Here is a 16777-nt window from a genome sequence, read left to right on the forward strand (position 1 = left end):
ACATTGGGAAGATTATTGGTCATCCGATTTCATAAATCAATTCGCTCCTTAACAAGGTTGGGGGCATAAATTGAGCAAAAACATATTAGTTGACTAATTAATAAAAGTGAGGGCCCGCACAACTATGAGAAGGGTCCTCATGTTTATTAATAATGTGTCTAGCAACCCATGGAGCAAAACCAAGAATAGCCTTTCCTTTGGCATCAATATAAGATGTATGCACAAAACTAGCATCTCTCCAAATATTACAAAATGAAGTATCAAGCTTAATGCTACAACTTTTAACAACACAACAAAACTATTGTTGAGATTCAATTATGAAGGCTTGGCCACATGGTCTTTAGATGAAGGAGATTTGGAGCGATGACAAGGGTAAGAGGAAGGGGCATGGAATCATGAGAGCAAGGTTGAGGGGATGAATGAGAGCATGGTTGAGGAGATGTCCAACGAGGAGAAGGGGAAGAGTCTTACGCCTTATAAGACGAAAGAGAAGGTAAAACAGTGGAACAAACGAGTAGCTTTTTTCTCTTCCTAATAGAAGTCCAACCATCTGGCATGACCTAATCCTTGAAGGAGGGAGTAGAAACCTCATGGACATTAGAAGAAGGTGTTTTATTAGTGACAAGTGTTGGGGAAGAAGAGGGTTGAATGTGAACATGACTAGGAGAGGGCACTTGACCGTTAGATGGAATAGAATTGGAGACTGGCTATGCTAATTTATTTCTTCTAATATGGCATTTCTTTTAAATCTTGGACCAAAAAGTTTTATGTTCTCTAGCAAAGGTTTATTTAGATCCACCTCTAAACAAGCCCTTGGATGAACTCGCAGACTTGGAAACTTATTAAAGTTATGTTTGCACCATATTACTCTTCCTAACTAGGACAAAATTTCCTTAAAAAATGGTTTGAAAGCTAGATTGAGGAATAAGAGCTCAACCCACATGGGTTATGCAAGCGAGAGGGTCTTTTAGGATGAAATATGAAGGTCCAAGCTTGTAGGTAACAAATTTGACCACAAATGATCCATGTTTTGTAGTACCCTTCCTCGTGTGAACTCATTAGACTCATATTTTATTATTGTTTGTTTTCAGTGGATACATTACCATGATGTGTTATTTAGATTTATATGACATTATTTCATGCTTTATCTGGATATGAGATGCATAATTTATTTGCAGCATTTCAGTACTTCTGATTTATGGCATTTTATGGATTATTGCTATGTACTGACACTTTACTTTATCTATGCAATGTGTAATTATATGTTGTGTGTCTGCGAGTGTATTGGATGCAAGGGGACGATTTTCTTTCACTCATTTCGGTGAGATAGGGAACGTCGCGATTCTCCTTCATCGATGTGTATGTCATGTTTTCTATATTGTATATTTGCATGTGTGGTTCGGTGATGCAAGATATTGCAGGTACAAGTACCAGGTAGGTACAGGGTATCGTCTCCACCTGGCTTCATAGGTCTGAGCGTGCCTTATATTTTCTGATGGAAGTGGAGGAGATAGTAGTGGACCCTATTTTACTCAATTACACTCGTGTGAGTGTCATCAGTTGGTCATCTTGTTAGTTTGTTCGGCCTTCGTATTATGTCGTTTGATCTTTTTATGGGTAATTGCTTGAGATTTGTTCAATTTGAGTGTTTTAGCAGATTTAATTCAGTAATTAATTAAGTTTATAGAATTATCTCATAGTTGAATTGTTTATGCATTGAGATTATAAATTTAGTTAATTAAAAGAAATTATTAAATTAAGTTACAAGCTGCATGATATTAGAAATATATTTTTATTTAAATTTTTGTGGAAAAATAAATTAAATTAATTGTATTTATTATTTCCTAGAATTTTAAATAAATAAAAGAATAAATGAATACATAAATAAATGAATAAAATAATTAATTAGAATTAAAGTATTGCTTTAATTCTTTATTTAGAAAATTAATTAATTTGCATGAGAAAAGAAAAGAAAGAATAATGATTTTTAATTATTGCATGTTAGCTTATCATTTGTATAAAATTAAAAAATAAAATAAAATTACTTTTATTCTAAATTTAGGTTTTTGAGAAAAAGCTATTGAACCTAGAATTTTAGTTTAAATAGGGAATAGGTCTTTATTTTAGACACATAGGAAACAGGTCAAGAATTTAGGTGAAGAAATTTATTTGGAAGCTTGTTGAAGGATTGGTTCTCTTTTACAAATTTTCTTCCAGGAAAGCTATACCAGGGTGGGTGGCTTCTTTTGATTGTTTGTTTTAAAGAGAATATTTTATTTCTTTTATCTTTCTGAATGATGTGTGTGCTAAGATGTTTGACAAATTTAAAATCCTGTCTGATTATTTCTTGTTCTTGGCTAAAGTCCATTTCTGAAGTTAATTTCTAGTTTATGGAAAGAAGTTATTTCCTGGGTGTTTGTAGATTAAATTTTAAGAAAATTGGAAAAAGTTATTATGGCAAATTTTGCCAAGATTTTTATTGTGCATGGAAATTGCAAGATTTGGGAGGAATGAGATTTACCAGAGAAACCATTCCCTCTTGTTTTATTTTTGTTTCGATAGTTGACTATGACAGTCCTTTTTAATTTTTGTGTATCTCTGTGATATAATTAGTTATTATAGAAATAAATTTAATCATTAATTAAATTTATTGTATTATTAGAAGTTAAGGGAAATTATTTTATTATATTATTTTGGAGAAATTGTGTAATAAATAATTTCCCTGGAAATAAATTGGTTTGGAAATTAATTCTGTTTAAAAAAATAAATTAAATTTACTGTTTGTAAAGTTGTGAATTTTTTTCTAAAAAAATTAATTAAAAAATAAAAAAAATTAAAAAATAAAAAATAAAATTAATTTAAAAAAAAATTAAAAAAATATATATATATATAAAAAATTAACTAAATAATTTTTTTTTTAATATATATATATATATAGTTTTCTGTGATTTTAATTATGTTATTTTGGAAATGAAAGATATTTCAAATTAAATCATGTTTTTATTATATATTTTAATGTGATATAATTATATAATATTATATTCATTTATGTAATTATATTATATTATTATATATAATTTTTAATTTGGAATTTAATTTAGATTATTGATACAATCTAATCGAGTTTATTTGTAAAGTAATCATGAACATATAATTAGGGGGTTAATTTTTATGTGATTGATTTAACCTTATTGGACAAATGACAAAATTGATTTCTTTGTATTAATATAGTTGTATTTTCTTATTGTCTGGAAAATCTTTAATTGCAAGTTATTTGTGCTTTTGGTTGTTTTAAGAAAAGATTGCCTGTATTAGGATCTTGTGTAAATGGTGTTTGCAGTCAAGCTTAATTTCAATGCAATTCTGGTTGAATTGTCATTGTGTCCTATGTTATTATTTCTCCTTGGTCAGGTGTTGTTGTATAACCTTATTGATGTGAGTCATTGTGTGTTTTGTCCAAATGGTCAATCTTGGGTTAGTGATTGTGTATCCTTCACCTGTGCTTTGTCAGGATTGGTTATGGTTGTCTGTTTCACCATAGAGTTTTCGTAGAGAGACATTTCTTGTTAGTGTCCTATGAGAGAGAGTGGCTTTCGAGCAGGGGTTTTGCCCGAAGTGGATAACAAGATAACCCGTCGAAAGTCAGTTAAAAGGTGATAACCTAATAATTGATTAGGGGGTGGGTAGAATAAATATTAATTAAGATAATGCACCTCGTGCATAGGTGTAGTGCTTGTACAGGGCTCATAATGTTACGAGAAGGCCTGGAATGGCAAACTTACCACCTTGTCTTCACGAAAGGATTGGTAGGGTCTGCATGAGACTTAGTTGGAACTAGAGGCTCAGGAGAGGTTACCAGGATAACCCAAGATGGGGGTCGGGACCTATGGAGGCTGTACCATGGTGTCCATCTTAAGCTATGCGATGACACTCTCTCCTTAGAGTCACTAGTGTTTTGTGAGTTGAGTCACATGGATGTTTGCGGAGTCTTGTAGTTCTTTCGTACTTGTCTTATTTTGCTTGCTTGAGGGTTTTCTACTATCTCATAGCACAGTGAGGTGGTTCCATTTCGGGATCACATGGTCGGGTGGTAGTGCCACTCCCCATCGGATGTTCTGGATTGTATCTTCTGGTGAGGAAAGGCTTCGCTGGTGTTTCTTGGTTCGTGGTTTATGTACCAGCTCTTATTCGAGATCATTGTTCAGTTGAGACCTTGTGGTCATTGTATCAGACTTTTATGTAACCTTGATATTGTAATTTTGTAATCTGTGGCATTATTGGAAGCCATGCATTTATGGATATTGTAATATTATGTCAATGAAATGAATGTTATTGCTTTGTTCTTATGTTTAAATGTTTTATGGAAATTGGATACATTGGAATACTTTTATTTCTTCATTATGGATGTATGTATAGTTTTAAACTTAAGCATTTAATTTATCTAATTAAATGGACAAATTGGATTAACTATGGTGTTAATATAATCTACAAATTAACCTTCGTTGGTAACCCTCAGGAAATCATATGTTAGACTTCCATTGTGTTATTAAATGTGCAATGGTAATAGTTGGTGCACTTGATCTAAAAAAAAGATTATTTCACCCTTTAGTTGCCTAGTTGTGTTGTTTTCCTTTAGGGTTCCTGGCAGGGCATTACATGTTTCGTATTATAAAATGACCTAGGCATGATCTTCTGACTTAAACATACATGACACATAACATTTACCCAAACCTCTTAAGGTTTCAATCTCCTAGCTCCTACTCTCTCAATTCAACTAAGCCCATTTATAAATTAAATTTCAAAGGAGACTCCTCATAGGAAAAATAAAACAATAGTTTTCCTTTGATATTCTGAAATTACCTCAACAATGTCATTAAGAATTTCAATTTCAAGGGTATAACTTGAGTTATTTGGCATTAATATGTCTAGATCAACAATAATGGAAACATTATCTTTTTCCATAGCTGCTTTAGTAGAGGCACTAGGGTTGGGTAGTTCTTTTTCTGCACATTTTGTCTCACAATCTTCAACTTTTTCTTCCATTCTGATCTTGGAAAACCCTCTTCCTTTCCTAGTCGTAAACTTCTCTTCCATGGCCATTGTGTCACTACTGAGTTCCAACGCTTGACTATTTCTCACTAAACGGGCTTTAGATTTTGACTGCATTTGTTTCTAACTCTTGTTTCCTTCTTTCATTATGAATTTTGAAACTTGAACACCATGTGTCATTGTAGAGAGAAGAGAGGTTGGGGTCTCTTGTTCCTTGTAGATTACGACATCTCCTTCATTATTATGCTCCATTGCGCCTACTTCCCGTGCCCAAGAATTCCTTGAGACCTGAAATATGTTAGAGTATTTTAATAACTAGTTATGCTTCTTTTTTTCTTAAGTTCACTTAGTTGTGCTTTTATGCTTCTAGTTTAGCTTTTGTGGATCTATTTTAACTAGAGTTGAGTTTTATTTATCTCCTCATGCGTTCACTTTAGTTCTCCTAATTTTGGCTTAGGGAATCTTTGTGCTTTCTTTATAAGCATTTCATTGCATTATTATTATTATTGTTATTATTCATTCAGTTTTGCATAATCAGTATGATTCATGTTTTTGAATCAATTATGTTTTGGCCTCCATAGCTATTTGCTTCTCTCTCATTTTGTGATAGGTGTTTGATTACAGGTGATCTTCAAAATTTGCGGTGTTGATCAATCAAATCTAATATGGTATGAGAGTAGATTTGCAATTCCCTATCCGTCTTTTAAGAGATTTGAATTTGAGTTTTTTAATTCTTCTCACTAGTTGCATTCAGTAGGGTCAAAATCAACTTTCAAGGACGACTTTCGACATTTGCTTTTAGTTTGTTAGCTAGGGTTTATTTTCCTACATTTATGCAATTCTTGTGGTTTTTTGGCTCAATCTGCATGCTCAATGTCCGATTTGTAGTAAAGTAATTTGTCTATCTTTGGTGATAGTGGTTTCTTGTTGACCTTCTTTGTAGTGACTCCTTTGTTTTCACTTAGCAGCGAGGAAGTCTTTGAAGTTTGCATGTTTCAAGGAACCATCAATAGATTTTCAACACCCTTTTTGCATGTACGTGCTCTAAACATGCAATTTGATCAATGGCTTGTTTCTCACGAGTTGGTGCTTTACATGTTATTAGGAGGCATTCACATCATTCTTTGACTGCATTCAAATTTTCTTTTTTGGGGGAAGGCCAATTCTTTCTCATGCTTTAGTGACCTCCTTCCTAGGTTTGGTAGGCAACGATCTTTGTCTTTTGCAAGATTTGAAAGGACTTTGTGCATCGACTTTGTTTAATGTTCAAAGTTTGCATGCACATTAGTCTATTGCTTTTACATGTTAGAGATTTGGGTGCGGCTTGGGAATTCAATTATTCTTTTTTTTCCAACTTGGGTGGCTCCTCCTTTTTTGTTGTGGTCTGCCTTTAAAGTCTATGTTAATGTCTTTTTTTGTTGGGGTGATTTACATTGTGTTTTGCACGATGCAATTTGCAGTTTGGTGTTCTCTTTGAGTTTTTGGTTGGACATGTTTTTTTTAATCTTTGGCATGATTAATTGCAGACCTTGTTTGGAGTTCATGTGTTTTGCTTCAATGCATGAGAGTTTACACTATAGGTTGATGAAATTGATTGGCTTTTCTTTCCATGTGACTTCCTCCTACATGCAGGGTGGTCAAAGGTTTATTCTTGATTGAGAAACATTTTCTTGGTGTTGACTTCCTCTTTGGTAGGCCCTTATTTGGAAGTGATTTGAGAGAGGAGTTGAGGCGACATAGATTTGATGTGTTGCATATCTTAGTTGCATGTCAATGTTTGCATTTTTGCATGGGTAGGGTTTTGTTTGCATGGGCAACTTTATTTTTTGGTTTCCTTTTGGTGATTTCAGAGACTTTATTTCTAGTTTTTCTCAATGCAAATTTTCTTTTTTAGGCAATGATTTTAGAGTTGGCTTTTTTTCCATTAAGATGCGTTTTTGACATTTTCCTTTCTACATGCTCTTTCTTTTTTGTGGCCGTTGACGCATGATCTGTACGTGAAATTTTTTTGGCTTTGCTTTTATTTGCATAGGCTCATAGGAGGAGCTCCATCTTTGGTCGATGCATTTATTGCTAGGCAAGTTTTGCATTGACAAGTACATTGTATTGCATTAGGTTCAACCCTTGTTTGATGCCTATGGCCAGCTTCTTTGAATGGTTGCAAATTTCTTTTTGTCATTGTGGAATGCGATTTTCTTGGGTCCAAGCTTCTTTTAAAAGGTTAAGTGTACAATTGGTAGACTCATTCTTCATTGGTCGACCTGATACAATGTAAGATGAAAGATAATTTTTGTTTTTTATCAGCCCGCCCAGTGTCCTCTCACCCCTTGTGAAGGTTGTGTGTTGTTTTACATAGTTTGAGTGACATTAACAAATTTTTTGAGCATCAAGGCAAATTTCTAGGGACTGTGCTTTTTTTGGCACACATTGATTTTTTTGACTTTGTGTCCCTAATTGGCATCTTATCCCCTCTGTTGTTTAAGGGTTTTTTTTTTTTTTTTGCCACAACTTGGGTGTCAGTTGTCGCTTTCATGCATGCCATACATTATCGAAAAGTTGTTTCCAACACTTTGCCTTATTTAGCCATTTTGAGTATCTCTTGCATGTAATTTCTTTGTTTGTAGATGCATTGAGATAAAGTGGCACTCTTGTATATGGTTTTTGGGGATTTTGTACATTCTATTGTGCCTTATTTTGTGCATGCACTGTATTATAAAGTGTTATGGGGGGTTGTGTAGTGCAATTTATTTTGTCATCACACCTTTGTTCGATGAGTGTCCCTCCACAACAACATCGAATCCTAGAGATTTGTGTCCCATGCATGTGTGTCTTGGTTGCATACCTTTTTTTAGTTGTAGGTACTTTCTTGTGCACGTTTAGATGTTTATTCTCTTTCATGCACTTTATATTGACACAATTTCAGTGGACCTATCATGTCTCTCCCTTGTCAACAATGCATCTTTGGTTTTGTTTTAGAGTGAGCTACTTGTTCAATATTTGTTCCCATGTACTATCTAGATGCAATGGTTATATTTCAGTGAGATGGAGCTTTTACCATATAGCCACTCTTGCATTCCAATTTTGTGGAGGTGACCTTCCATCTTCTGTTGATCAGTGTTCTTTAGATTATGGACACCTGTATTTTTTACTAGCAATTTATTCTTGCATGGTTGAGTAGTGTCGTTGGGGTCACTCATGCATATTCATGTGTCATCTGTAGTTTTGATTGCTAGATGTTTTGCCTTTGTTTGCTCTCTGTTTGATCGAGTAGTGTTGTTGGGGCAATCATGCAAATTCTTGTCTTTTTGATCTAAATCATCATCATCTTGGTTTTAGAGGAGGTTCTTCATTTAGCACTATAACAACTATCATTTGACAATTGTTTGTAGCTTCTTTGTGCTGTGAGAATATTCTTCATGTTTCTCTTTTTCTCTCTCTTTTGGAGACGAGTTTTCTCCGACTGAGTTTTTCTCCTTTACTTTGTTTGTGAGAGATTGCATTGCATTGGTTTACATGGGTACCTCATCAGATCTTTTGTTGTCAAGACCCATCCCGCATTCATGCGTTTTTTGCTTCACCTTATGTTTCACTTATTGGGGGTATTAGAGGATTTTAACAACTAGGGGAGAGGAGCCAATACATGTGCGGGTACCAATACATGTTATAGTACATAGACAAAATGAGACCAATAGTGGTGCTCTAAAAATGTCATGTCAATGCTTTTCCCCAAAAAAGTACCTCTAAAATTCAAAAAATAACCAATGATGTGATGCCACATCTGCGCACAAGTAAACATGACTTAGTGCACACTTATGGATCTTATGACAATTTGAGACCATTTTGGACACCTTCACAAAAATGCATGTTGATGTGGCATCATATTTGATCATATGGACTTGAAATTTTGTTTTTGAGTAGGGGACTTGACAAATAAGCTGTTGTATAAAATTCAATTTTTTTTGAAATATTCACATATGATTTTGAGAAGTGTGAAGTTAGGGTGTTCCTCTCCCCTAATTATTATTTTTTACTTAAGTTAATGCTTATAGTTTAACTTTTGTACATTTAATTTAACTAGAGTTGAACTTTATTTAGCTGCTCATGGATTCATTTTAATTCTCCTAATTTCTTATTTAAAGAATCTTGGTACTTTCTTGCTGTATTATTATTATCCATTAAGTTTTGCATATTCAAATGTCATTTATGTTTTTGAATCAATTGTATTTTAACCTTCATAGCTCTTTGCTTCTCTCTCGTTTCCTGAAGGTGATCTTCAAGATTTGTTGGGTTGAACAGTCATTTCTAATAAATTACACCGTCTACGCCAAGAGTTTTTGCCGTAGCTTCCAGGTCGCCTGCTAGGATTTGATCGCTGAGTCTTTCGCTATCAATAATTTTCTGCCTGCATTTGATGACCATAAAATACAAGTTATATGAGAATAAGAACATCCCATCTACCACATCCACACCTTAAATTAAAAAAAAAAATGTATATAGACATAATTGATGCTTTATATCTAACTTAAAACTGATTTCACGCCTAAACAGCTTTATCATTTCCCTCTCGCGTTCGGTAGAAAGATGTTTCCAAATTCAGAAGAACATAAATGCAGAAAAATGTAGCGTTGGCACTGTGAGTTCGATTCGCCACTCTACGGATCAATTGTACATCCGCCATTCTCTTTGGCTTCATTTTATATGGGCATTAAAACATTTGGGCACAGAATGGCGCAGCGTTTAACATTATATCGTTATGTTTCTACTCGAGCGGAAGGAAGCCTGTCATTTGATTCAGCTCACGAACTTTTTGCTGAATTCCCTGCATTTCTGCGACGAAATTGTTAAAATTCCTGCTCTTCTTCAGAAATACGGAACGAAATGCGATTGAATTACAGCATGCCCAAACCCTAACAAAACCTAATAAATCCTTAAATATAAGATGTGCAGTTCAGAGATGGAAACTGAGCTGGAAAAAGAAGTTGCGGCATTTTCCTTGCCCGATATGACGGAGCCGGGGCACATGTCGTCCTTTTCTAGCCAGTTGGAATCCTCAGGTGTCCCATTTCCGGCATCTCTTCAGCAGCATTTTTCCTATTCTGATTTGCAGTTGGTGGTGGGCAACAAAATGCAGCAGGCGAGGGTTTTGGATAACGGGCATTCCGGTGACGGTGACGGTGACGGAGAAGACGAGAAGAAACGAGACAGAGAATTCCAGCAGCTGCACAAGAAGAGGTCGAAGAACTGGTCTAGGGTTGAGACTTTGAAGCTCATAAAGATAAGGACAGACATGGACTCCAGGTTTGCTAGGAGTGGCAGGTAAGAAATTTTGTAAGTAATTATGAATATTTTAAGGTTTTGGCAATTTTATTTTGAAATAGCAAAATTTCAATTCTAAATTAGTTTTGATTTACTTAAATTTTATGTGTTTTGTTTTCACCTAGCATCATTGCCCCACTCGCTGTCTTACTTATGGCCATGCATAGTCTATAACTTACAGTATGTAATAATTAGCTTCATATTGATATGCTGTGCAGACACGCCACCATCCTTTATTTTGGTTTCTCTTTCCCCATAGTTGACCTGTTATATAAGGAGCTCACAAGCGGAATCACCAGGGTTTTTAATGAAGGTGATAATGGTATGAATTTTCTAAAAACTTGTAGCAGTGACTCTGATGGCCTTCTTGCAAGGGCAAGTCAGTGACTGGTAAAGAGAATCTATGAGAAGGGTTGGTGGCATTTCTGTCCAAAGTGAAATTCATCATTGGGTTTGCATATGCAGAGATTTATGACATAAGTGAAATTCAGATACAAAGCAAAAAACTATTTAGCGCAAGAAATCAAAGACTTATAATACAGGATCAGAAATGACAATGCACGTGAATAGAAGTTGGATTTCTTATAAGCCATTCACAAGAAAATTCCATAGCTCCACAGAGTTTCCTGATGGGGGGACATGGGGGCGCGAGGATGGGTATTTGGGATGGCGGGATGGTGTTTTGGGGATGGGGAGATGGTGATGGAGCGGTGGTGGGTGGAGAAATACATATAGTACTTGGTAAGACAGTTATAAAAAGATGTATAAGAATTGCAAATGTAACTTTGGCAAACTAGTAAAACTCAGGAACTACTAAACTTTGAAGTGAATATTTACATTTTAACATCAAACAATGAAAATGTCAAATTCAAAATTTATATTATATTCAAGATTTTATAATGATGATTACAATGAGTACAATGATGATTACAAATGTTCAAATTAACAAAATGGAGTGAAGTGAGGCCTCTAATCATCCCCAAACTCTTCTTCATGCTCCTCCTCAACCCTCTTGCACTTGCAACTCTTACTCTCACACTCACACCATCAACTTGTTGATTTGTTTTTGTGAGTTGAAATGAGGATTTGAGGGTGTTTTATAGGGTTTTTTGAGTTAGGTGGGGTCCATAAGCCATTAAAGTTCAGCCTTGGGTGTAGGGATTGAAAAAAAAATTGAGTTTAAAAATAATGTTTTTCTGGCCATCTAGCCATGGGAGACTCTTGGTCGTCCTTGAGATGGTCAAGAGACTCATGGGAGTCCCTTGGGCGTATCAGGTTTGTCTTGGTTCCCCCAACGCCCCAATGATGTCTTTGAGGTGGTGGTAGTGTAGTGAGGGGATGTTTCTCCCAAGCCCCCAAGTCTCATAAATGTAGGTTTTTTTGGGAGGTGGGGCGGGGGGTGGTGGCGTGTCCCCATTGAACACTCAAAATACACATACATATAGTCTTTTGGATGCATGAGATGTTGTTTGTGATGTGCCCAACTCAAGCCATGAGGCTTAATAGTGCATTGGCTGTCCTCTCCTTGGATTACCCAAGAGGAAGAGGACGTAGAGCATTATTGGGTAAGCGTGGAGTCTTTGGCTTGTATTCTATTCTATTCTTAAGTTGTGGGCACGTTTTTTTATGCAACTTAAGTGACTCATAGCCAAAAGACTTAAGTTGTCCTCCTTTACATGTACTTTAAGTGATTTTAATAAGCATGTGCAAAAAGGGCCAAGGGGGTGTGGGATTTCAAGGACCCTATTGGCTCATTTTTAGGGTTTTTATGTGGAGCATTGGATTGAGTTGGTTGTGGATCAAGGGTTGAGGTTAAATCATCCTTTTGAGAGTTATTATATAACATTCTAGGGTTCTTTTAGAGGTCATTATGTTATCAGTATTTTATGTATTGTGGCTGCAATATTTGGCTTAAGGTTTGAAACCTTTGAGTATCCCTGGTTTTGGAGAGACATATGGGTTCCCCCTAGTCAGAAGGGTGTGTTTTGATGGAAGGACTTTGGTTGAAAATGCCCTAGCACATCATTTTCAAAGTTTCAATTTATTATCAGGTTTGGAGGCCATTTTCTGAAGGTAAAATTCAAGCATCAGATTCAGATTTAGGTTATCTACAGCAAGGTGTCTTCATGTTACTGAGCATCATTGAAGTTAGCAACAACAAGGACAGGTTGAAAGAAGTAGAACAGGCCTAGCGCTGACTTTCTAGGTGTTTTGGCAAGGACAGTTAGGGTTTGAAGACATTTGTGAGGTATTTGTGTCTAAATCTACATACTTTTATCATATTCATTCCAAAAAAATAAAAGAAATTCAATGTAAACCATTTCTGAAATTTTTGGGCAGATTCGTGTTTTTCAATAATTTTTCTATACTTAGAAATACTTAGAATTTTATTCAAATTAGTAGAAAAATCAGATCACTAATCTGTGTCTAAATCTGAGTTTGTTGAAGAATTACTTTTATGCAAATAAAATTTCAGACATTTCCATGCCCCATTTTTGGAGATATTTTTGGTTTTGTATTATCCGTATTTGGGGATATTTCATTGCTCAACATCCAAAAAGAGTTTTCTAATTGAAAGGAGGTGCTAAGTCAACATAGTGTTGATGACATAGCTTCAGGCCTCATCCTTCTATCGATCTAATTAATCAGCAAATAAATAAGTATAATTAATAAGCAAATAAATAAGTCGTGGCTATATATATATATTTATTGGGATATTTATTTTTGTGAAGAGGCACTTCATTAATGATCACCACCTTTTGTAAGTGATATGTCATTTTGCAAAAGGCCGACGTATCTTGGAGAGATGCATTGTTTGGTAGAGTCCATATCGTCTAGTATTTGTAGAGGGCGATACTCTCTCTATGAAGATAATCAATTCATTAAGACAAGTGCATACTACCACAGGGAGATCGACATTGAGCAGCCGATCGACATCTCTTTTATCAGGCAGATTGTGATCAAGAAAATATATCATTCGTTGTATAATCGCACCTAGGAGAGGTGCTATTCTTATTGTTTCATATTAGCCAAGTGTGTGGCTAAATTGTAAAGCAGATTTGCTGCTCCTTCATTTATTATATAAGAGATATAATTGTTGCTGGGTATTGACTGTTTTATTGTTCATTATTGCTTTATCTCTGTCTAACTGAATTCTGATCATAAAAACAACATGGTATCAGAGCGGGTTTAAGCAAGATTATGATCAGATTTGTTTAAGCTGCGAAACATTCTTCTCATCTTAGAGCGTCTATCTTAGCATCAAAATGGTGAATGGACTCAAGGTTGAAGATAGACTTGATGGTGCCTCTAACTTCACCTCTTGGAAGTTTAGAGTTCTTATTACACTAGAAGAGAATGATATTCTCGAATTCGTGGATATAGAGGTGCCCTAGCCCGATGATGAGTCTGAGAAAACTCAATGGAGGAAGAATGGCACAAAGGCCAAGAAGATCTTGATTGATTCCGTTAAGGATCACCTTGTGCTTATCATCTCCAAGATGAAGACGGCTAGAGACATGTTCAAGACCTTGGAGGGATTGTATGAGATCAATAACACTAGTAGAGCCCTTTCTTTAAGGCAATAGCTTCACCACATCAAGATGGCTAAAAGAGATTCAGTCATCTCCTTCTTCATGAAGATTACTGAATTGAAGGATCAACTATATGCCATTGGAGATATAGTTGAAGATAGAGACTTTGTCTTGTTGGCACGTAACGGTCTTCCTCAATCTTGGGAACTTTTTATCCAAGGTATCAGTGGAAGATCTAAGCTACCAAAGTTTGATTGCCGTAGAGCTGATTGTATTCAAAAGGAATCCAGATTGGCTGCAAGAGGGATTGGTCAAAGCTCTCACAATGAAGACACTCATGTACTTGCCGCTCAAACTTCCAGAAGAAAAGGAAATTTCAAGAGGAATAGAGACAAAAAAATCAGATTTTTCTCTTGAACCAAAGAAGAAGAAGGATATCTCTCACATTCAATGCTTTAGATGTGACAAGTATGGTCACTATGCTCGAGATTGTCCAACAAGACCAAAACAACATGCTTCTACAGTTGACGTAGATGAAGTGTCACCTCAAAGGGAATCTAGAGACAACTCAGAAGGATTTCTATTCATTTCAGCTCTTTCAAGCAATGTCCCAACCGATAGTAACACTTGGTTGATTGATAGTGGTGCTTCACGTCACATTACATGATATCGAGGGCATCTTTCTAACTTGGTAGAAAGAGGAACCAACTTGAAAGTGATAATCGAAGATGATGCTTGCTATTCAGTGAAAGGTGCTGGAGCCACCTCTCTTCATCTAGATTCCGACATCCCTCTTCATTTGAGTAATGTCTTGTTCGTACCAGGCATCAAAAGGAACCTTGTATCAATTTCAGCTTTGGAGGACAAAGGATATCAAGTTGCATTCTCAGAAGGGAAAGTTCTTGCTTGGTTGAAGAACTCTAGCATCAAAATAGCTAAGGTGATTGGTGTTCACCAAGAGAGTCTATATAGACTTTCTACTAGCCTAGTTCAAACATTGCTGCATGATTCTTCCAGTTTCAGTGAGCTATGGCATAGTGTTGATGTGTTTTTATGCACATGCGAACATAGAATAAAATACCAAGGTATCTTATCCTCTCTTGAACAAAGTTTCCCGACTGCTGAAGATCTCGCCGAAGGATCAATTGGAACAACTCCAAGGTTTTGATATGTAGGGTCTCTACGTGTGGATAAGCTCTTGCGGTATGATGTGATTTTGCTGGAATCACAAGGGGACTTACTTTCGATGACCCGAGCGTCTGATTTGCTTTGGATATTACTGGAACGTGAAATTTCATTGGCCCTTGATTTTGAAAAAAAGGAAAAAGGATAAGGGTTGGAACGGGATTTATTTCTAACACTAAGAATGTAGGAGCAATGGATGACCTTTGATGAAACTCTAACTAAGTCTTGCTTTGACATGCTAGGATCATCTCCACAAGGTTAGTGCAATCTTCTAAGGATGGCTTTATGATGTTCAGATCACTGCTACAAGCATAGACACCGTCAGGTAGATGCATATCAATGAAGAAGCGATAATTGAAGTTAAGCTTAAGCTGAATGATTCCAGTTGACTACGCAAGGCAAGTTTGCAATCAACAAACCGCTAGTAGTATGGATATACAAATTTCACGATTGATCATACAAATTTCTTCCATTCATCTAATAATATGAAATTAAATTTGAGAAGTATAGAGACCATGCAAATTGTCGAATCAACACATAGAATTCACCATTCCTTCAATGAAGTTTACATGTCTTTTGCAACAATCTATTGGCAACAATCTTTGCCTTCTCTTTCTACTCTACTCTAAAATGCTACTAATTATTGACTATTCTCTCTAACTATTTCCTATTCTCTGACTATTAACTATTAACCTTTACAAATGAGGAGCCAGGGGTTTATATAGAGAATCCTTTACAAACAAATGACTCTGATTGACTTAGAATCAATGGCTAGGATTACAAGATAGAAACCCTAATTAGGGTTTGTTACAACAAACTTCCTTAGCCAATTAGAAAATTACATTTTCGGAGCGAGGACCAATAGGAAGTAGGGGTAGGTACACCGAAGTTTGTGCCGCCTCCGATGAGTCAGGTACATTGAATCTGGACATGCTGAGGTGGACCAATCCAACTGGAGGAGCAGTGACTGGGATGCCACCTTGTCTGACGTCTGTGTCTTGGTTGATCTCTTTTCTGTCTCAATTTGATGAATGATGTACCTCTTTTACCCCCATGTGCTTGATGAGGCTTTCTTATCGTCAAGTTTTCCTTCTCCGGTAGCACACCTTGCCTTGAAGTGCTGGCGAAGCCTTTCTTTGTCATCTTGTGGTTCCTTAGTGTGGCGAAGTGAAGGTTTTGGAGGTAGATGGCAACTCCTAGAACACATGTAGTCCACCTTTATGCCTTTGGAATGTTCTTGATGATGATGGACTAGAACAGGTCGTCCTTGTCTTGGTCTGATCCTCCATCTGCAAAACAAACCAAAAGATGATTAAGGACACATGATATATTTATCCCGATCATAGCATTTCTTACCTTAAATCATCAACAAAAAGGCATTAGAATGCTCAAGATCCTCTCCAGGGACAGGCCCTATTAGAATTTCGCTCTGGACCCTTTGGAAGGGTCAGGAGTGAAATTTGCAATTTAGCTCAAATTTCATCATCTCTTTGCCTTGAACTTCTCTTGACCTTTGAATCGCTTTCTCCTGAAGACATCATCGTTTTGACCCCCAAAAAGACCAAAAAAAGGATTTCGCTCTGGACCTATGCCAAGGACATGACCTATAGGGAATTTTGCTCTGGACCCTTTGGAAGGGTCATGAGCGAAATTTGCATTCTAGGACAAAATCTCCACATTTTGTGATCACAACC

General features: G+C 36.0%; 1 protein-coding gene across 1 annotated transcript in view; it reads left to right on the plus strand.

Moving 5' to 3' along the window:
* The first annotated feature begins 9332 nt into the window (after positions 1–9332).
* LOC131063171 (trihelix transcription factor GT-2) overlaps positions 9333–16777 on the plus strand; it is a 45375-nt gene continuing 37930 nt past the window's right edge. The window contains exon 1 of the mRNA XM_057996956.2: positions 9333–10365. Within this exon, the coding sequence (XP_057852939.2) occupies positions 9989–10365 (377 nt within the window). The 5' untranslated portion in view covers positions 9333–9988. The remainder of the gene's footprint in view (positions 10366–16777) is intronic.

Source organism: Cryptomeria japonica, chromosome 11 (assembly GCF_030272615.1).
Source record: "Cryptomeria japonica chromosome 11, Sugi_1.0, whole genome shotgun sequence".
Classification (NCBI taxonomy): Eukaryota; Viridiplantae; Streptophyta; class Pinopsida; order Cupressales; family Cupressaceae; genus Cryptomeria; species Cryptomeria japonica.